Below are 22,232 nucleotides of genomic sequence, written 5' to 3'. Positions count from 1 at the left end.
TCTCGGATACAACCGGACACTATTTGCAAAGTGTTATGACCCGCTTGTTTGAGTTGCAGCATAAAAGAGAGATGAGCCAACAAAATAGCCTGAATGCAAATTATTTATTACAAAATGTAACTCCTAGAACAATCAATCAAAGCAACCAACAAATGTCTAGGGATAATAATGAAGATTAAGAACTTAGGATATAATCACAACAACACTTTAACTACATGACATAAGTAATGCAAAACAAAACCATAAGCTTAAAGAGTCAATGAGATGGCAGGTCTTGACATGAGGACTTCTGAGTAGCTACAGCGTCCTGGGGTAGCTAGCACAACAACTTTTATATACCCATTGAGGAGTAATGCAGGCATTTAATCAGGATTTACCACATACTCCAATCTGAAGTCTTGGGATCATCACAGTGTATTAATATTGTAAAACTTAATACCTGTCGCTCTACCTAAATCATAAAATATTCATCAGGTTTGTATTCTACTCAAAAAAGTAAATGAAGTAAACTAGAAAGAATATTGAACCTCAAAGTAAAGAAACTTTACTAATAAACGCTGCAACACAGGACAATTGAATGGGCTTTCTAAACTTGAGGCCCTAGTATACTGCAAACTAACCGTCCTGGAGCTCCACCTTCTTTGCTGTGCGGTGTCTTCCCAGTGATTTGAACATCATCCAAAACAACACTAGCTACATGAATACACTGAAGAGTGGAGTACAGATGTATCCACATCTGCACAATCACTTGCAAGAGATTTTAAGCCGCAGAGGTGCTGTTTGCCAGATGTTTATGAAACTGTTTTTCTCTCAGCCACCACATCCATGTGTTTACAGTAAACGCGAGGAGTGCAACCCATTTACAACCCCACCTACTGCAGTGTAGGAGTGTTGGAAAATAGTATACCATCACTCAGCCTTTTCAAACATTATTCAGACATGAAACATTCTGTGCACATGAGAAAATGTTTTACTGCATTCATGTCGTGTGTGCAACTTTTTGTCCATGTGTTTCTTAAGCTGCGCCGAATAAGCAAAACTCTGTAAACACTGATCAGATCTGTACGGTTTCTCTCCAGTGTGAATCCTCTTTTGTGTTGTGTTTGTGTGGTGCAGTTTCAATTTTGGAGCTGTAATAAGTCTTCTCACACTCAAGCACATATACTCTTTCACACTAGTGTGGATCTTCATGTGTTCATTAAGGTTTGCTGATCGGTTGAAACTCTTCCCACACTGAGTGAACGTGAACTGTTTCTCTCCAGGGTGGGTCTTCCGGTGTTTATTAAGGTCTGAGGAGTTGCTGAAACTCATCCCACACTGAAGCTGCGGTCACACTAGAGTTTGAGCATGCGAAATTATGTTGTACGACGCTGCGAAAAGGGGCGGGATTATACAAGATGATTAGACATTTAAAAAGTGAGCGATTGGTGCATATTTTAAATTTCTGTGCAGAGAAGTCATGTTTTGATCTTCAATTAGTCTCACACAGTCAAGTGATATGATATCGCAGATCAGAGTTCATCAAGCTTGAACTTTGCAATGCAGTAAACTGCGAAACTGGATGCACGAACTTGCATTTCTGGTCTGACGCATTCGCATGTGTATGAAATGAAGTCTATGGGGAGAAAAGTCCAGTGTGACCACGGCTTAAGTGCAAGTGGATGGTTTCTCTTTACTGTGGCTCATCATGTGTAGATTAAGGGATGATAATTGGCTGAAACTCTTCCCACACTGAGTGCATGTGAATGGTTTCTCTCCAGTGTGGATCCTCATGTGTTGATTAAGGTGTGATGATTTTTTGAAACTCTTCCCACACCGAGTGCAAGTGAATGGTTTCTCTCCAGTGTGGATCCTCATGTGTTGATTAAAGGATGATAAGCATTTAAAACTCTTCCCACACTGAGTGCAAGTGAATGGTCTCTCTCCAGTGTGGATCCTCAAGTGTTGATTAAGGTGTGATAAGCATTTAAAACTCTTCCCACACTGAGTGCATGTTAATGGTTTCTCTCCAGTGTGGATCCTCATGTGTAGATTAAAGGATGATAATTGGCTGAAACTCTTCCCACACTGAGTGCAAGTGAATGGTTTCTCTCCAGTGTGGATCCTCATGTGTTGATTACAGTGTGATGATTGGCTGAAAGTCTTCCCACACTGAGTGCAAGTGAATGGTTTCTCTCCAGTGTGGATCCTCATGTGTTGATTACAGTGTGATGATTGGCTAAAACTCTTCCCACACTGAGTGCATGTGAAAGGTTTCTCTCCAGTGTGGTTCATCATGTGAATCTTAAGATTGCTTTTTCTTCCAAAACTCTTTCCACACTGAGTGCATTTGAAACGATTCTTGTCTCTCCTTTTCAAAATACCATCAGTCTGTAAATGACTGTTTTCCTCAATTTTGACATGATGTTCCTCCTCTTTACTTCCCTCATTCTCTTCAATTAGGTCTGAAAAAAAAAACAGTTTGTGTTAAGTCTTAAAAACTCCCAAAAGCTGAAAAGTGAAATCACACTGGACAGATTGGTTACACCAGCCTGATCTCACGAGAAAACTTAAGTATTTTACATTTTGTCAGTTTAGTGGCTAATTCAGAGTTCAGTCATACAAAATAGTACCATTTTAAAAAGGAAGCGTGGCATCTAACCCCACCCCTAAACCCAACCGTCATTGGGGGATGAGCAAATCGTACGAAAATGTATTAGAAAATTAGATTGTACGAATTCATACGAATTAGCCACTAAATCAAAAAGTTACGAATTGCCGTGAGATTGTGTTGGTTACACACACTGTAATTTTGATGCACATTAAGTGAAGTTTCATAAGCTAATTTCGAAAAGAGCACGTGATATGATTGAGCACGTCTGGCCACTCATCTGTAATCAGTAATAATCCAATCAGAGTGATTCTAGTTTACTATAAATGGATCATTTTCTCCCTACTGCTCTATTTTCGTTTGGAAGACTCCCCCCTTCCACTCCATCTCCTCCTTTTTCTAAAGGGGGAGCTCTCGAGACCTACCTGATCTCGGATCTCCTGATATGCTTATCGACCGGGTGGGAGCCCTGGGCTCAAATATCTCCAAGCTTAGGGTTCTTTCCCGGGACAGCATGCCAAACCTGCTTTAAACGCCAAGCATATCTAAGTGGGAACTCTTGAAATGTAAAATAAATCAGATCATATTTTGTTGGGTCCATTAACGTGTACACATTTAAGCAGATTCAATTCAATTCATCTTAATTTATCTAGTGTTTTTACAATGTAATTGTGTCAAAGACACTTAACATAGAATTTATGGTAAATTGACACTGTGTCAGTCCAGTTTTCAGAGTTTTTAAATAGTTTATAATAAAAGTATTTTTGGTCATATTGATAAGACAGATTTGAAAGTGTAGAAGTACATCTATTAGCCCAATGACAAAACTAACAGCTTGGTCGAAGGTTAAATGCATGTAAGGCTTTTCTAGTGCTTCTGAAAAGAGTTTTGTTATTTTATTAGAATTTATTTATATTCGTTTTTTAGCTCCGAATTTAATCTGACTCCAATTTTAAGTGATCCTAAATTTTAGACTGTATTTCTATTTGTAAGAATGGAACACATTCATCATTTATGACTTGCATGACTTATGATTTATATCTGATTCCTTACTCTTCAGTTATATGTTCATTGGGGACCAAACGCTGCTCAGAGTTTCACACCCGGGTTTGCGTGTCTTCTTACTTGTCGACACTCTGAAGTTAGTCAGAGGGTGCAGGATTAACTAATATTAAAATAGACTGATTTCAAACTGCTCACTCATCCTAAAAGAATAGCCAATTTAGCCAAGCCCATGCAACTTGCTAAAGTGAGCGATTAGATGATTAAAGGTCTCCATGCTGTTGTGCCAAAATGGCTCCGTACAGTCAAATGTGCCTTTAAAATCAAAAATCTAATCATGTCAAATCATAAAGGTAGCGCAGACTACACTTAATCTGCTGGATATAAAAAGATTTCAGGAGAATTCAGAATGAGTCAAAACATAACATTTTATTTGTCAGGTAAAACTGTATTATGCCAAATACACAATAAAACAATCAGAAAGCTAATTCAGAGATGACACTGTAAAAATACAACATCCATTACTCAAAGATAAATCAAAGAGTTAGAGATGCATACCTGACCAGAGAAGTACGTTGCAGCATAAGTCTCAGAGATGCTGCAACAGGGTGTCTTGGCTACAAGATCCCAATGATATTTGTCCACATTTCCTTTAAATATTCAACTCAGAACAAACAGCCATAAATTCAAGATAATAGAAGCGTCACCAAGACCCTTGCCTGGTGAATTTGAGAAGTTAACCATCTCTAAGAAGGGGGAGCATCTGGCAAAGATCTTATCAAATCCAAAAACCAAATCAACATATACCAGCGAAATAGTACAGTGACATTAAGACACTTTACCAATCACACAGAGACATTTAAAATGATACCAAACATGAATATAAGGCTACAAGATACACCATATTAAAACCTTGGACATTTTGTGTAAAAATGTGAATGATCTGCTCTGATCACAAGGTAACTTAAGGATCAAGAAGTGGGGCTTGAGGTGAAAGGAGAAGAATGAAATTTCTCGCATTCCCCCCTGGTAAGGTGTAGCTCTGTGTTTCCAGCCTATTGTTAACTGTCTCAGGTTGCTTTGAATAGAACAGTTAATCAGCCGGTTTCCTGATCTTCTTCTCAGATCAGAAAGTTTATTGTTTGATTGCATTTCATGAAATTCCATAACAGTTCTCAGGGTCTGATATTCTGGAGAGATTAAGCCATCTTTACAAAATCTGTAAATGACCTATTTTTATTCGTATATATTCATAATATAAAACAAAATGTTTTTCTAAAATTTGTAAAGCAGACAGGGAATACTTGTTCATTCTGTGGCTGACTGGTAAACTCATCAGAAAAAAGTTCTGGGGTAACAGCTGAGTAAACAGTTGAATATTTGCCTCGCAGACATGAGACATACCTGTACAGCATCTGCATAAATGCTGAAATGTGCACCTTTCCCCTTGTGTGCTGTTGGGTCATTTTCATCCATTCTGGGTTGATTTTGAGGCTTAATTTGGCCAAAACCTTCTCTGTGTTTCAGAAAAAGGACTGATGTTTGGGGACATATTATTTTGACATATTCTGGGAAAATGCTTTGAAATAAAAAATAAAAAAACTCAATACACTCTGGGCAAATTTACTCCCTTTTTGTTATATTCCGGGCTGTTTTTCTCTATTGGCCTCTATTATAACAACATATTTTTGATTGCAAAGCTATGACAGCATATAATCATGCATTTATGATTGTTGGTGTTTTCTGTGACGACAATTTTAATCGGTCTCCACCCATGGGACGGCAGAAAGGAAATGGGTGAGAGTATAAAGGAAGAGGAGGAGAGTTGAAGAGAGCAGCATTATGTGGTGTGCGGAAGAAAGAAAATTTGACTGAACTGTTGCAGTGCGGGGAAACGAGTAGAGAAACCGGGTCGAGACGAATAGTGTAAACTTAATGACTGGCTGTGAGAAACAAAAAGTGAATGTACATATCAAAGCAATGGAGCAAAGACCACTGTCGTATTACTGAAGTGCTCATGACATCTGTGAACGAGTGTATCACCAAAGACTTCAGTGCAGTGTGTCCCGAACAAAATCAACTTACCGATTTATCTCGCTGGCATGAATTCAGCTGCCAAAAGCCTTCATTCCGCAATCGACAGTGTCAGAGTTTCCTGTTAGGCACCCGAGGCTGCTACTCACCGGCTGGGTACATCGACGCCCTCAACCTTCACATCCACACCTCCACATTCGCCATTCCCCTCTCATGTCCCTTGCCCCCTCAGCTCCGTGGGTAAGAAGCAAAAGTTTTTGTTTTCTTTACCCAAATTCTAATTTATTTCCTCTTGTTTTGTTTTTTCCCCGTACTATTATTATTATCAGTAATATTTTTCCCCGTTTTCAAATCTTATGAATCTGCTGGCCTGAAATCATTAGCATTTTTTCCTTTCACTTTCTTTTGAGTTATAAGTGCTGAGGGTTTTGTGTTTCATTGTGATTATTGTTATATTGTTTGTTTTTGACTTCCAGTTGGAGCGCCGCCATATAAAGACGCAAACCGTTGAGGTCCTTCGTGAAACTTAAAATTTTGTTTAATATTGCTCTCATCCTAAATACTATTACCTTAAACCTACCTATATTGGAAAATAAGCGTTTAAGTGTCAGAGTCTAGCTGTTCTCACAGAAGTTAACCCCCACTTTTGGGCAGCCCTCTTCCGACCTCTTTATGCAGCTCAAAGGACAAAGCCGTCCTGCGAGACACCTGCAAATACCCAGAGTTGGACCATGGGCCATATGGCCATTCAACGCAGGTGCAGACCTGGACAGTCTCGTCCAGCCCATCACCTCTTTGTGCTGCAAAAGGGATCATTTGTCCCGATGGGCTATAAACCAAGGTTAAATCTGGACCCGGGCATCCCACGAGACACTTTTGACATACCAGACAGGGATAATTTGTCCCAATTGGCACTTAGCTAAGGCTGAACCTGGACCTGGATTACATGCATACTCACGTGCGTTGCGATGGCAGTCCGGACGTCAGTGAAGGTGGGTTTGCCGGGAAAACCCACGCAGATTGAAAATATTTGTTCAGGGTTTGACAGGGACTGGCTCTGGAAGTAAAAAAAAAAAAAAAGTGGCCTGGCTCCCCCCAGGGAGGCTAGCCCGCAGCTCCAAGAACCTCCGGAACCAGCTGTATTCTTCCTTGTTAAAAGACAACTGGGTCGCGCCAAAGTCTCTGTTTGTTTTATGCGTGGTGATCTGGACAAGCAGAGAGAAGATGAGTGAGTGCATACTACTGGTGGCCCCCACCCGCAGAGCCACACTCACGTTAATGACATAGGCAGACTCGTCCGGGCTTCTGGAGGCCTCTTCAACATCCTGGATGGTCAGGTACTGGAAGACCCCACAGCGATGGCCTGTGATGGAGGTCAGGTAGCTGGTCAGAAAACCATAGAAGCGCCACTGCTGCCTGGTGTCTGGGTTGGACTCGAGGCTATCAGATGGAAGGCAGTAAGTTAGAGACAGATTAGACTTTTCCAACAAACCTTGTTACACCACGAATGGTTTAACTTAGCAAGATGCCCTGGTGCCCCAAGGCAAAAAAAAAATTCTGCTCCGGGGCACCAGCAGCTCTTGGTTAAACCAGCCACATCAGTGTACCCCCCTTCCCCCCTGTTCTTCCCACCAGTGGTGGAAACGCTGACTGGCGGACCGAACACTCACCTAGAAGGGCAGGGGTTTTTCTTCCAGTGGTCTGGTAACAGCGTACTAGGGTGGCTTTGGAGATCAGTCTGCATTCTTTCGCCTGCTTGGTTCTCACCTCGTGCACCACGGCGTGCCGGCGTATGCCGCAAATGAGAGCTCGAACCGCCCTGCGAACCAGCACCAGGGTGGTGCTGGAGAGGCGGCAGGAAGCCGGCGGGGTTTCAAAGATAATCTAGGAACTGCGCAATGTTCTTCAGGTAGTGTTGTCTTGTGGGTTTGGCCATGCCGATTTGGCCCAGCAGAGCGGACCTGGCTCGGATGCGCGCCGGCTGGTTGAGATAAGATAAGGTTTCTGGGTCCGCGTAGCCTTTCGCATTGTAGCCTAGGAATGCCTTGACCCTTGTTGTTTCGCAGACGACCAGTAGGCTCGCTTCCCAATTGGAAACCCTCAAACTTTCCAGAAGCAGGTCTGCAGAATGGGGACGAAAGTCAAAAGTCAGCCCTGACGAAATACCCCCAGCAGCCCGACAGACAAGTGCCATAACCATACTCAACTCAGGGCGCGGGCGTTGTCTGGGTAGGGGTACTTTGTCGGGTCGTAGGCTTTCGAAAGATGGTGGAGATGGTGGAGGAGGCGTCCACTTCCGCGTCATTGACGCTGGTGACCTCTCTTAAAGGGGAAGACACCGCCCCGCCGCACCAGGGGTGTAAAACTGATACCTTCAAGATCCCTTTGGTCCAACGCATGTATATTTATAAGCGGTTACGACTTTTGGGGGATTTACCTCCCCCCTTTCAAAGGAATCGTGGGTGTCCAAGGAACAACGCACCGTTTTAGGCAGCTTTACTGTACCAGCCGCAGCTTTTATTTCCCTTTTCTGCCCACAAAGGGATGGCATGAACGGCGTCGAACATGCACCATTTTGGGCAGCTTTAACTGCACCAGCCGCGGGGGCTTTTGCACAGCTTTTTATTTACTTTTTCTGCCCACAAAGGGATGGCATGAACCCCGTCGAACACGCACGGTTTTGGGCAGCTTTTTACTGCGACAGCCGCGGGGGCTTTTGCACGGCTTTTCCCATTTTCAAAGGGGTTCCGTAGAACCCCATCGAACATGCACTTTTTCGGGGCTGTGCCAGCCGTGTGAACCTTTGCACTGGAACCATATCATCAACCACAACCATCAAAAGGGGGGGGCAGACCGTAACCCCCGGACACCACTGACCCTGAGACTACTAGTGCCCACCCTGAGAATCAGCGGGGGGGCAAAACACATGGGGTCGGGCTGGCGGGCAGAGTGGTGGACATGCTCTATGTCAAAACCAGACGGGTCATTTGAGTTCTTTTTACAACTGATAGAGGCGGGAAGGGGGGGGGGTTTGTGTGCGGACGCCTCCCTCAAAGCACGCCCGAGGCAGGGAGGAACCAACCCCACCCATAGAGGCTGACCCACGAGTGTTGGGAGAGAGGGGGGGGGGGGGGGGGGGGGGTTGCGGGCGGGGCCTTAACCCATGGGGCGTCAAACGAGTTCCTATCGGGCAGCAGACTGGTCCAGGCGTGAAACCTTCAGAGACTAAGTCCACTGATTTGCGCCTTCACCGAAACCTTGATGGCAGGTCAGAGACCATTGGCGCCGGGCACGTACCTCCAAGCGCGGGACGTCCCGGAAAGGTGGTCTTCCATCGGGCATTGCCTGGCGGGCCACCCATCTTCCTACTGGACCTTGTCTCGTCGCTACAAAGTCCCTCTATCCCCCAAACGGACATAGTTGTTTCAAAAGCTCGCTTGAAAGACCTACCATCCCCCAAATGAGGGTGTTCCAGACAGTACAAAAGACCCACCATCTTCTTAATCTATTTTTTAATTCCTCAGCATAATTCAACTTGAATCAGGATGAATATAGGCTAAAGCAACCGTAGGGAGGCGGAATCCGCTACTAGCCTCCATGATAATGCTGACCCCGAAGAGCAAGCTGCATCTAAGAAAGAGATTGCTCCGGCGAGTGATAACAGTGCGGTCATTCAAGCTATTGATGCACTAAACGATGATTTTATTGCTAAAATTGCTATAATTGTAGCCGGCCTCCTGAAAGATACCCTGAACCCAGAGAAGACTCCACTTCTGGACTGGGCACACTGCACTCTACGCAGCAAACCAGTTGACAACAAAGAACCGCCATGAGCATTCGTGGTTAAATGCCACTACTTTTCCAATCATGACAATACACTGGGCTGTCAAAGACAATACAAATGTTAATGTCACTCTTAGGTTAACTTTTAAATGATCAATATAGCACATGTTTGTTGTTGTTATTTCTAGCTGTCAAGTATATTTTGTCAATAATGGGGTAGCTTTGTAGTAAAACATCAAGAACTCTTCAAATGGTTTTGATTTAGACGTGAGGTCCCACATGGTCAGCTAGTTAAGAGTGGAAGTAGCTTAAAGTGTGTGCAAGTTTACACACAAAGTTTCAATATTGTGTTGTTTTGTGTTTATAAGTGTATGTGCGATTACCTCTTTTTTTCTCTCTTTTTTTCTTCCTCTCTCTCCCCCACACCCCCCTAAATACAAAACCCACAGATACCTTTCGGATGCTTCTGATAAATGTTTTTGACATCCCTCCATAAAATGGGTGAAGTAAAGACAAACTTTACCAGTTGGAATGTACGGGGGCTAAATCACCCAGTGAAACGAAACAAGGTGTTTGCATATCTAAAGTTAAAATTTGATATTGTATATTTAGAGGAGACACATCTGTTGAAAAAAGACTATTCTAAACTTAATAGAAGAGGCTATACACTAATACATCATTCTAACTTCAATAGCAAAAGTAGGGGCATTACTGTACTTATACATAAGAATGTACAGTTTGTTATGGAGTCAAATGTGTTGGATAAAAATAGCAGATACATAATAATCCAAACTTTTAACATGTCTGTGGTCCTGACCAATGTGTATGCTCCTAATTGGGACAATGTACAATTTTTCAGTGATTTATTTTAAATTTTGCCTAGTTTTGACACACACAATTTAATTTTAGGAGGTGATTTAAATTGTGTTTTTCACCCAATTTTGGACCGCTCTAGCTCTTCGAGTAACACATTAAGTCAGCCAGCGCAATGTATCAACTCCGCCCTTCAGACATGGTGTAAGTGACCCCTGGAGATTTAAATATCCATCTTCCAAGCAATTTTCCTTCTATTCACCTGTGCATCAAACCTATTCCAGGATTGACCATTTTCTCCTGGACAAGCAGTTACTTCCCTTAATGTCAGAAGTAGAGTATGGTAGTATTGTTATTTCAGACCATTGTCCAGTCTCACTAAAGCTATGTTTTCCAGTCAATGTAATCCCCCAAAGTACTCACGACTCTTAGCAGATTTTGTAAAATGTATTGATGCTCAAATTGATTTCTTGCCTGAGACAAACGAATCCCCAGAGATAAGTTATAGCATCCTATGGGATACTCTAAAAGCATATATAAGATTACAGATTATTTCATATCAAGCTAGTGCAAATAAAAGAATTTCAAAATGGTTTACAGAGATTATGAATAAAATTAATACAATTGATCAGCTACACTCAACATCACCTTCCGAAGAGCTCCATAAGAAAAGACTTCTTCTGCAAGCGGAATATGACTCCTTGACAAGTGAAAATGCAGAGGATCTCCACATAAGATCACGCCAGATTCATTATGAACATCGTGAACGAGCTGGCAGATTATTGTGTTACCAACTGAAACAATCCTCAGCAGCTGGTTTTATAGCAGTAGTTAATAAGGATGATGGCAGTATTATTACTGATCAACAGGGAATTAATGATCAATTTAAAAACTTCTATAAAACTCTTTGCAGCTCTGAGGTAAACGAAATTGAACGTATTAAGAGTTTATTTAATTATTTAGAGTTAACATCCCTGTCTGATTCAGATCAGTTGGCATTAGAAGGAAATATTACACCTTTTGATATTGAAAAGGCAATCAAAAAATTGAAAACCAGGAAAGCACCAGGCCCTGATGGCTTCCCGGCCGAGTATTATAAGAAGTTTTCTGCCTAACTAATGGCTCGTTTCCACTGACTGGTACGGTACGGTTCACCTTTATCAGGCTTGCGTTTCCACTAACAAGGGTACCCTTTTGGTGGGCGTGGTGTATGACAGAAAGTTTCAGTCGACGTCATTCTCGCTCGAGGAAATGTCTACAATAAAGCTGTACGGATCACTTACATATCATATGAAAAGCACTTCTCACAAAACAGATGCTTTACACACATAAATACTTGTGTAGAAATGATTATTACTAACTTTTCAACGAACATGAGTTGATTATAACTGCAGATCAATGAAAACGGCCTATTGTAACGTCTGTAATTATATTAAATAACTAAATAAATGAACATATATAAACACATAAAGCCCCTTACAGTCTCCGATATGTTCCCAACTACAGAAGAACTACATATAGCAGACATTTCGTCAGTATTTCAGTTCAAAACAACACAAATTATAGCCAACAGTCAGTGAAAACCTCTTATCTGTGTATGTAATCTTCAGCAGCAGATGTAGCCTCTGTTAGAGAGTAATTCCGTCATTCCCAGTTCATATTAGTCCAAAAGATGAAGATAATAAGTCAGTTATACATGGCATTTTGTTCATGTTTGCTGAAATAATGTGCTCCTTTTTTTCCGGCTCCTCCCTTGTTTTATTCGCGCTTCCGGGTTTCAAAAGCACGTCAATAATCAAGTGCAGGTTGTTATTATCACTCAGTGGTACGGCCATTACACCCCTGTAGTGCAAGATATTTGCTGAAGCTCTTGTCTCGAAATCACCCCCCACCCCCTTCATGACATCGGCTGTTATAACAGTACTTCTTAAAAAGGATAAGGATCCACTTAAATGTGAATCTTATCATCTGATCAGCTTACTCTGCTGTGATTATAAGATCCTGGCTAAAGTGCTGGCAATCAGAGTTGAGTCAGTTATGAGAAAGATAATTCACCCAGATCAAACTGGTTTTATTGTTGGAGACAGTTAGCTTACAATCTTTGTTGCTTATTTAATATTATTTATTCACCTAAAAATATTACCAATCCAGGCCTTAATTTCTTTAGATGCCCATAAGACATTTGATAGAATAGAGTATATCTATATATTTACAGCGCTTAAAAAATGTGGTTTTGGCCCTGGATTCTGTTCCTGGGTTAACATTTTATATTCCAGGCCCCAAGAATCCATTGGAACAAATAACATAATTTCTAAATGCTTTTCACTCTCTAGGGGAATGGGACAGGGCTGCCCTCTGTCCCCTCTGCTCTTTGACATTGCCATCGAACCTCTTGCAACCGTATTAAGGAACTCAGAGGGCTTGCAAGGAATTTTCAGAGAGGGACAAAAACATAAGCTCCTGCTATATGCGGATGATCTTCTTTTTCTGTCAAATCCAGATACATGTATTCCAAAAGCTCTTACAATAATTTTAGAATTTGGAAATGTTTCTGGATACAAAGTCAATCTAGCAAAGAGTCTAATTTTCCCTATCAATGGTAGAGCACAGCAAATGTCCTTCCAATCTTTTCCATTTTCAGTAAGTCCTGATAAATTTGTATATCTGGGTGTGAGTGTAACACGTAAATATAAGGATTTGTTCAATAATAATTTTAAAATGACATTAGACAAAGCCAAACAAGACATGAAGCGGTGGTCAACCCTTCCTTAATCTTTGGCTGGGAAGATCAATTCCATTAAAATGACAATTCTACAAAGATTTTTGTTTCTATTTCAGACTGCCTGTTTTTATTCCCAAGTCATTTTTCAAGGAGTTGAATAATTGTATTTCCACATTTCTCTGGGATGAGAAATTTCCTCGCATAAAAAGGAATTCTTTGAAAAAAATAATAAAAAATAGGAAGAGGGTGGATTGGCAATGCCAAATTTCCTATACTATTATTGGGTGGCCAATTTACACAAACTGATATTCTGGTTCCCCTTCGGATAGGGAATTTCAATGCTATAGTGGAATTAATCCACTTATAGGAATTTCATTCAGAAAGCCAATCATCTGAAAGAGTATGTAAACGGGCCAATGAAATGCCAATGAATTGGCAGCATCAGCTTGCGCACCTGATGCTTGTTGCAATCAATTTGGCAAAAAAAAGCACAGCGAAAGCAAAATGTGGCATCCTTTTTCGCTTCAGAGACTTCTACAGCCTTCTGAGAGAGTCGATGAGGGTTCCAGAACGGTGCGTATAAAGTTGCAAATTTCCTAAAAGAGCAACACAGTCGTGCAGCACATCCTTTTCAGGATGGCGCTCTGACTGTGCGTTTCTGGATGCGGTGGTTTCCTGTCCCCGGATGATGGGCACGAACACTGCGTTGCATGTCTGGGGGTCCAGCATGTTAATGCGGTGCTCACGGGCAGTTCATGTCGTCATTGCGATGGCATGTCTGTTGCGCAGCTAAGATTGCGGCTAGCCCTTGCAAAAGGGTGAACCACCCCAGCTGTCCCCTGCACTGCAGCGGGCACTCGGGCAGGTCTGAGGGTTCCAGTGTGAGATTATCAGTCGCCTCCGGGCCCGCGGATCTCCCGCTCCTCAAAGCACTCCATCCAAGCTTTGAGCGGAGGAAGCAAGCCGTCTAACCAGTTGGTAGCCCTTACGCTCTATGACACCGGGGAACAGATGTCCACTGCTGCATCGGAGGGTGGGCTTTCATTGTCCGACGAGGATGCAGACCCGCTCGCCCCCTCCAGGCAGGTGAGCGCTGTCACGGATCCTGAAATGGACATGTTAGCTGTGCTTTCCCGGGCTGCTTCGGCCGTGGGGTTGGAGATGGGTTATCCCCAGCTCCGCGGCCGGACCAACTAGATGGGTGCTACATAGAGGACAAGAGGGCCAAGCCTTCGAAGCCTCTCGTCCCCTTCTTCCCGGAGGTGCACAGTAGGCTCATGCAGTCCTGGAAGGCACCTTTTTCTGCCTGTGCTGCGTATCCCTCCGCCCTCACCACTCCTGACGCGTGGCGCCTCTTTTTGGCGGGGTCCGCCTCGTCAAAGCCTGTAGGTTATCTGCCCCCCTCAGAGCAAGAGCTTACAAGGCTGCGGGCCAGGCTGCTTCCGCCTTGCAAGCTATGGCCACTTAACAGCGCTACCAAGCGCAGGGGCTGGTCAGGCTGCACGAGGGTGGGTCCGACCCAAGCTTGCTACACGAGCTCGGCACCGCAACCGACTATTCTCTTCGGACCACTAAGTCTGCTGTGTGTGCGTTGGGGAGGACGATGTCCACATTAGTGGTCCAGAAGCGCCACCTCTGGCTAAACCTGGCTGATATGCACGAAGTCGACAAAGTCTGCTTTCTTGACTCCCCCATATTCCAGGCTGGCCTGTTCGGCGACACCGTCAGTGAATTCACCCAGGAATTCAAGGCAGTGAGATAGCAGTCTGATGCGATGGGTAATGTCATCTACCGGCGGGACCGTAAGCCTGTTCCACTTGCTGAGCCATCCACATCTGCTGCTCCTCGCAGAGGGCACCCGCCTACAAGAGCTGCCCCACCTGTGTCTCTGGCAAAGCGGGCACGTTGAGCACCTCAGAAGCAGGCAGCCCCCCCTGCCCAGGGCGCCGTTAAGTCCGGTAAGCGGACCGCGAAGCATCCCTGAGAGAGGTCATCCGGAGAAGAGGGAATTTGCTCTTTCCCCGCTGGAGGGCCGGGCCCAATTTCCAACGTCACTTTTCAGTGCTACGCAAACATCAATGAAACAGCACTTTTCCAATTCCCCGGATGTGACAGCCCGAACTCTGCCAGTCTGGGACGCTATGCCTTCCAGCTCGCAGGTTCTGTGCATTTCACCAGTGGCTCACAGGTACTGGGAGGACGGTCTCCTTTCTCCCACCCCTCGAGCAACCGAAACCTCCCCCCCCCCCCCCTTCCGGAGCTTGGGTGCGAGGTGTGAGTGAATCTCTCACCTCTAGCTCTTCCGCGGGATCCTCGTGCTTCCCGGATCAGCACACTCACTCCGCACTGCCCCACTGCTGGTACGTCAGCGATTGTAGTGATGAGGCCATTAGCGAAAGCTCTGCCTGCCTGGTTAGCGCGGGCCAGTCCCTCGTGGTGCAAAGTTTGCGAAACAGCCCCCCAAGTTCACGGGTGTGTCTGTCCGCCCCTGTCTTGCGAGAGGAAATTGCTGTCCTCCTGGCGAAGGATGCAATCGAGCCAGTCCCTCCAGCCAAGATGGAGAGCGGGTTCTACAGCCCGTACTTCATCGTGCCCAAAAAGAGCGGTGGGTCACGGCCAATCCTAGATCTGTGCGTTTTAAACCGCTGTCTGCACAAGCTGCGGTTCAGATTGCTCACGCAGAAACGCATTCTCCGGTGCATTCGTCCTTGGGATTGGTTTGCAGTGATAGACCTGATAGACCGTCAGTTTCTGCGGTTTGCGTTCGAAGGTTGAGCTTGACAATACAAAGTCCTCCCCTTCGGGCTCTCTCTGTCTTCACGAAGCTCGCGGAGGGTGCCTTAGCGCCTCTCTGGCTCACGGGCATCCGCATACTCAAATATCTCGACCGCTGGCTGATTTAAGCACACTCTCGGGAGCAATTAATTATGCACAGAGACAAGGTGCTCCGGCACCTCTACCTGTTGGGGCTTCAGGTCAACCGAGAAAAGAGCAAACTCGCCCCCGTGCAGAGGGTCTCTTTTCTCGGGCTGGAGCTGGACTCGGTCACCATCACAGCGCGCCTCTCCGGAGAGCGCGCTCAGCTAATGCTGAACTGAGACAGTTCGACAGCAAAAAAGTGGTCCCACTGAAATTATTTCAGAGGCTCCTGGGGCATATGGCAATGGCAGCCGCTGTCACGCCGCATTTCTCCATATGAGACCACTTCACAATCGAGTCCCCAGACGCGCATGGCACGCGGGCACACACCAAGTCACTGTACTGCGCTGTGTCACCACACCCTCAGCCCTTGGAACAACCCCTCATTCCTACAGGCCGGAGTGCCTCTAGGAGGCGTCCAGTCATGTTGTTGTTTCAATAGATGCTTCCAGCATGGCTGGGGGGCTGTGTGTTGCGAGCATGCAGCTGCAGGTCTGTGGAAAGGAACCCAGTTGCATTGGCATATTAATCGCCTAGAGCTGTTGGCAGGGTTCCTCGCTCTCCACCGCTTTTTTCCAGTGCTGGAGCAGCAGCATGTGCTGGTAAGGATGGACAGCACGGCGGCGGTGGCTTATATAAACCCAATGGGGGGGTATTCGCTCTCGCCACATGTCTCAGCTCGCCCGCCGTCTGCTCCCCTGGAGTCATACGCGGCTAAAATCTCGTTCACATTCCAGGCGAGCTCAACCGTGCAGCCGATGCGCTCTCACGGCAGCCTTTACGTCCCGGAGAATGGAGACTCCACCCCGAGTCTAATCAGCTGATATAGGCGTGATTCGGGGAAGCCCGAAGCGATCTGTTTGCTTCCCCCGAGAACGCTCATTGCCAGTTGTTTTTTTCCCTGACCGAGGGCTCTCTCGGCACTGGCCCACAGCTGGCCTGGGGGGATGCGCAAATATGCGTTTCCCCCAGTGAATCTACTCGCGCAGTTACTGTGCAAGGTCAGGGAGGACGAGGAGCAAGTCTTGCTAGTTGCTACCCTCTGGCCCAACCGGACCTAGATGTCAGAGCTCTCCCTCCTCATAACCTCATCATCCAGTTCCTCAGAGGCGCTAGACAAATTAATCCACCCCGCCCCCCTCTAATGCCTTCTTGGGATATCACTCTCGTTCTCACGCGTACAGATCCCTTTAAACCACTCGACTCAGTATGTTTAAGATTTCTGTCCCTGAAGACAGCTCTGTTGGTCACGTTGGCATCGATTACAAGGGTCGAGGACCTGGAGGCATTTTCGGTCAGTGACTCGTGCCTTGAATTCTGGCCAGCTTACACTCACGTTATCCTGAGACTCCGCCTGGGATATGTGCCCAAGGTTCCTACCACAGTGTTTAAAGACCAGGTAGTGAGCCTGCAAGCGCTACCCCCAGAGGAGGCAGACCCAGCCCTTTCATTACTTTGTCCAGTTCGCGCTCTGCGAATTTATCTAGAACGCACTCAGAGCTTTAGATAATCTGAGCAGCTCTTCGTCTCCTCTTAGTTATGGTGGTCAGCAGCAGGGAAGTGCCGTATCGAAACAGAGGTTGGCCCACTGGATAGTGGATGCCATCTCCCTCGCAATACACTACACAGCAATAACCCCACACTGGAGATCATTAATAATATAATAACTTTAATAAAAAAACGGTTAAGGCGTTTTAGAATGACCAAAACAACATTTCAGATGTTTTACAGTGTGCTCAGCCTGCTGGTTTGTCCATTAACACACATTTTCATCATATGATCTCTTATAACAAATCTTTTTTAATGCACATAATAGAATTTGTTCAGTAAAAGTGCTTTTACGTATGTTTAATTTTTCTTATGGAATAAAAAGTTTTTCCTACTCAGTTATGCGCATGTTTTTTATGCCTATATTTCAAAAGTTATGTGCATCATGACGTTTCCCTCAAACGATTTTTTTTTAATGCTCATAGCCTATCCAAAATGCAAATAAAAATAGGTGGCTGGACATAAAAGTGAGAAATACCTCTTCATCTTTAAAAAAGGGGAGGAGACTGACAGAAACTCAGATCTTAGAGAATAAAACCAGCTACTGACCAGGTTAGATTCACAGAGTAAGTGACCACGGTAACTGACTAAGTTAAATTTACCTCTCGTAAACAGGCTTACGCTGCTTTCTCGAGTTTGACAAACCTGCCATTTTGAAACAGAAAACCCAGAGTTTCTCTCATTTCAGGGTTAAGATAATCTGAACTTTCACTAAACCTCCTTTCTGAAACGGGGCCCTGATCTCATATGCTATTGTTTTAGAACTTCAGTTGCCTATTGGAGAAATGACCAGGAATAATAAATGGCTACTTGCTCTACAAACAAGTGTGTTCATGACTACATACAAAGAAAAATAATAAAATTTGAAAATATGGCTTTGCAACATCAAGCAGCATTAGACATGGGCCAGTATAAGATTATGAGGGTATGATAACCTTGAATAACACGATTTCACGGTATTGTGATTACTGCTCTAAAATATATTCTTTTTAAATATCTGGGTAAAAAACAAACACCTTTTCCCCTTTGAACACAATATATTTTCTTTTGAGAAACTTTTAAAATATTTTGGAGCAGTAAACATGTCAGGCTGAATAATTCTAATGCATCATTGACATCTGCTGTCTTCATATGTTTCATAAACACAGATTCCTTTATGATTTAAAATGACATCTTTTCTGCTGGCGATATTGTTGTCCTGAAAAACTTAAAAACAAAACATTAAAAAAACCTAAAATATACCGTAGGTACAGCAGAAAATATTGGCGGTTTTAAAACCTCAACTTTTTTTAAACTGTGGTATACCTTGAAAACGGTTATCGTCCCTGTTTTAGGATCTGAAAACTAATTCTTTAAAGAAGTTTCAGGCAAAAAGATTCCAATGGCGCCGCCTGCTGGTACGTGAAGAATATGGTCAATACTGACGAACTTTACACTCAAATGTTAGCATATCATCAGCATGCTGTAATCCATTTCTTAAGCAGTAAAAGTCATTTTTAGACTAGTTTGTTGGCCAGTTGTAGTCAGTGCAATGCTAAACGTTTTTGTTCCACTATAATTTGTTTGTTTTGACTCATGTTGTCCTAACACATCATCATAAAGTGTAGATTACTGTACAATGTTTTATAATTATTAATTATTTTAGTGTCCATTTCATTAAGAATATTTAATATTTAAGGCGTCCACATTATTTGACATACTGTAAACCAGGGTTTCTGCAAGTTTCACCAAGATAAATGTAAGACTTTTTAAGACCATTATAAATGAAATTTTAGACTCATAAGGCTAAGGAATTTCAAATGGCCCAGATAAAAAAGATTTTTATTTGTCCCATCAAAAAATATTATAATTTAATACATTTAATAATACAATAATAAATGAATAATAATAATAATAAATTAAAATATTTTAGATATTTCTTAGCAAAAGATCTTAAATATTGTGTAAAAACAAGCAAGCTTTACTTGTAACCATACAGTAAACACAATAAGCAAAACATGAATAAAGGAAAATGAAGACTTGTTTAAAAAAGATTTAAGACCTACAGCGCAATATGTCAGTAAATTTAAGACTTTTTAAGGCCTAAAATTTAGATTTTGGAATTTAGGACTGAATGATTCAGATTTATACCTTCCAATCCGTCTCAGCATGAATCAAAGTTTATCCTTTCCTTATCATCTTGTTTCTCATTATATTTATTAAAAATGATTATTTGATTATTTAAATGAGTATGTAACTTGAATGATTTTAACTAATGAATAAGTTAAACACACTGCTTAATGTAAGAATGTTCAATGCATTTGCCTGTCTCTGTGTAACCTTTTCAGGAACCACCAAACTAGGTCAGAGGTCACGGAGACCTTGACTGAAACTGAGGGCACTAAGTCAACACTATCACTATAACAGCAGTTATCTTCTATGAAAATACTGTAGGTCAAATATAATCAGCTCAGTTAAATTTAATTAAATTTATTGTTTTTAATTAATTTTATATAGCGCCAGTGCTTAAGGACGCTTTACAAACAGTAGGAGAACAAGAAAAGCAATAACCTTATGAAGGTAGAGAAAATGGGAGACTAATAATACATGAAATTAATGACAAAAGACATGAGAACAAGTAACAGGAATAAACTCATTCCTGAGTGTTTATGTGCATTTAGGAGAACTAGGCAGCACACTCAGGGCTGCAAGATGGATCTAATTTAGTATTCTTATTATTAAAAATATATCAGTATGAAAACCAACCTGTTTGTTCCTGCAGATCTTCCTGTTTGACTGTGAATGTTTCTTCAATCTTCACATCTTCACTCTCCTCTTTAATAAACGCCATCTTTATAACAGTGTGGAGATCAGTCGCTTCAGCAGGAGTTTTTCTCTGCGTTTGGACACTTTATCCTGTTTAAAATGAACAAAACAATAAAAATGTCCTGTTTAAAATAAATAAAACAATGAACAGAAACAAAATAACTTCTCTTCAACACTTGCTTCAACAGAAATCAGGTAAAAGAGTAAATCCGAGCAAGAAACAATGGCCACAAATTAGCTGAATAATACTACGTTACTCCATTTTTTATATAGAGATGTATACTTGGAATGGAATAACATTATGCTTTTTAATAAATTAAACCTTCATTAAAACACTTATTACACATTTATATTTCGTCTACAGTGGGTATATCATTTAACATTGGCTTCAAATCAAATTGGCTTCAAATCAATCCGAAACTTTAATCAATCCGTTTATTTCTATGTAAAAGTTTTAAACACAAACCTTTCTCCAGTTGAATGCACAGCGCAGTAGCGGCGCAGCCTTATGACGTCACACAAAACGCCAAAATAAAAGTCTTTTTTTTGTTTAGCTTTTATTGTCACTTACTGTTGCAGTCATGACTTATTAATACATTTCTCCATCGTTTTCCACTTTCTCACATACACAGACACACATATACTCAGTATTTGGAGTTGATCAAAACCTTTACTCTAAACATTTTTGGGTCATTCTATGAAACGGGTGCCATTTGTGTCTGTAACATTTGATGAGCTGCATGAAGCACAAAAATGTCTTAAAATGTGTTTCCAAAGCTTAAAGTAATTAATTCAAGGGTTCTTGCTAGCATGATATATTAAAAAACTATTGTTAAAGAGTAATATTCTTTTTTTAACACTTTTTCATGATTACATAATTTCACATGTTCGTGCTTACTAACATTGCATTTGCACCTAAAATATAACCAAATAAATAACGTTTTTCCTCCCAATTTTTTTGTTTTTGTTTTGAGGTTTATATGTGTGTTTCTATTTCCATAAGATATATTTATTTCATTAATTTTATATTTTTTGTAAATATTTCATGATTTGTGTGCATCCCTCAGTTTGACTTACCACCCCGTCACACTAACTTGTTTCATTTATAAATGATGTACTTTTGCTTTAAATGACATCACAAAAACAGAATTGACATCATATGTGCCCTGCACCCTCCAAGACTAAAAGCAGGAAATTACAGAAATTCATTTACATTTCTTTTTTTGTTGTTTTTTCTTGTTAGACAGGGTCCGTCAAGCTCAACCTAACCACGCCATCACGCAAAACAGATAGGGTAAACTTATTTATTTTACATTTATAAAGCAAAAAAAAGTCAATTTTAGATTGAATGAATGTATGCTAGGTGAGGAACTTGACCACAGGGGAGATTTGTGGCCATTTTTGGATGCACTGTACCACCCTGTCCCATTTTTTATTGTGATGGGATGGTAGGGGATGTGATGGGGTGGTTCTGCATCCTGTATGAATGTGAAGATGTATGAAATCAAAGAGGGGTGACGCAGTGGTGCAGTATGTAGTGCTGTCGCCTCACAGCAAGAAGGTTGCTGGTTCGAGCCTCGGCTGGCGTTTTTGTGTGGAGTTTGCATGTTCTCCCTGCGCTCGCAAGGGTTTTCTCTAGGTGCTCCACAGTCCAATGACATGCGGTACAGGTGAATTGGGTAGGCTAAGTTGTCCGTAGTGTATGAGTGTGAGTGAATGTGTATGGATGTTTCCCAGGGATGGGTTGCGGCTGGAAGGGCATCCGCTGGGTAAAACATATGCTGGATAAGTTGGTGGTTATTCCGCTGTGGTGACCTCGGATTAATAAGGATACTAAGTTGAAAAGAAAATGAATGAATGAAATCAAAGATTCTAATATAGGGCTAATCAATTAATTCAGTAATTTTCTTTTAATTTAACCCTGTTTGGTCTTTTACACACTTCATTACTTTCTCTTTCACACACTCATTTTTAGTCATTCACTCATTATCCTTCACTCAAACATTCATAATCTCT

The 22,232-nt window shown here is 42.5% G+C and overlaps 2 protein-coding genes across 2 annotated transcripts in view; both read right to left on the bottom strand.

Annotated features, from left to right (window-relative positions):
• The window catches only part of LOC130222130 (gastrula zinc finger protein XlCGF8.2DB-like), a 237,408-nt gene that overhangs the window by 172,366 nt on the left and 42,810 nt on the right, over positions 1-22,232 (bottom strand). The window lies entirely within an intron of this gene.
• LOC130222173 (gastrula zinc finger protein XlCGF8.2DB-like) lies at positions 94-20,741 on the bottom strand. The gene is made up of 3 exons (XM_056454802.1): positions 20,683-20,741; positions 20,157-20,306; positions 94-2,444 (listed from the first exon to the last, which is right to left on the bottom strand). Exons 2-3 carry the CDS (start codon positions 20,239-20,241, stop codon positions 1,648-1,650), a joined length of 882 nt encoding a protein of 293 aa, XP_056310777.1. The 5' UTR covers positions 20,242-20,306; positions 20,683-20,741; the 3' UTR covers positions 94-1,647.

Source organism: Danio aesculapii, chromosome 4, assembly GCF_903798145.1.
Source record: "Danio aesculapii chromosome 4, fDanAes4.1, whole genome shotgun sequence".
NCBI lineage: Eukaryota > Metazoa > Chordata > Actinopteri > Cypriniformes > Danionidae > Danio > Danio aesculapii.
This window is presented reverse-complemented; position numbering and strand designations above follow the sequence as displayed.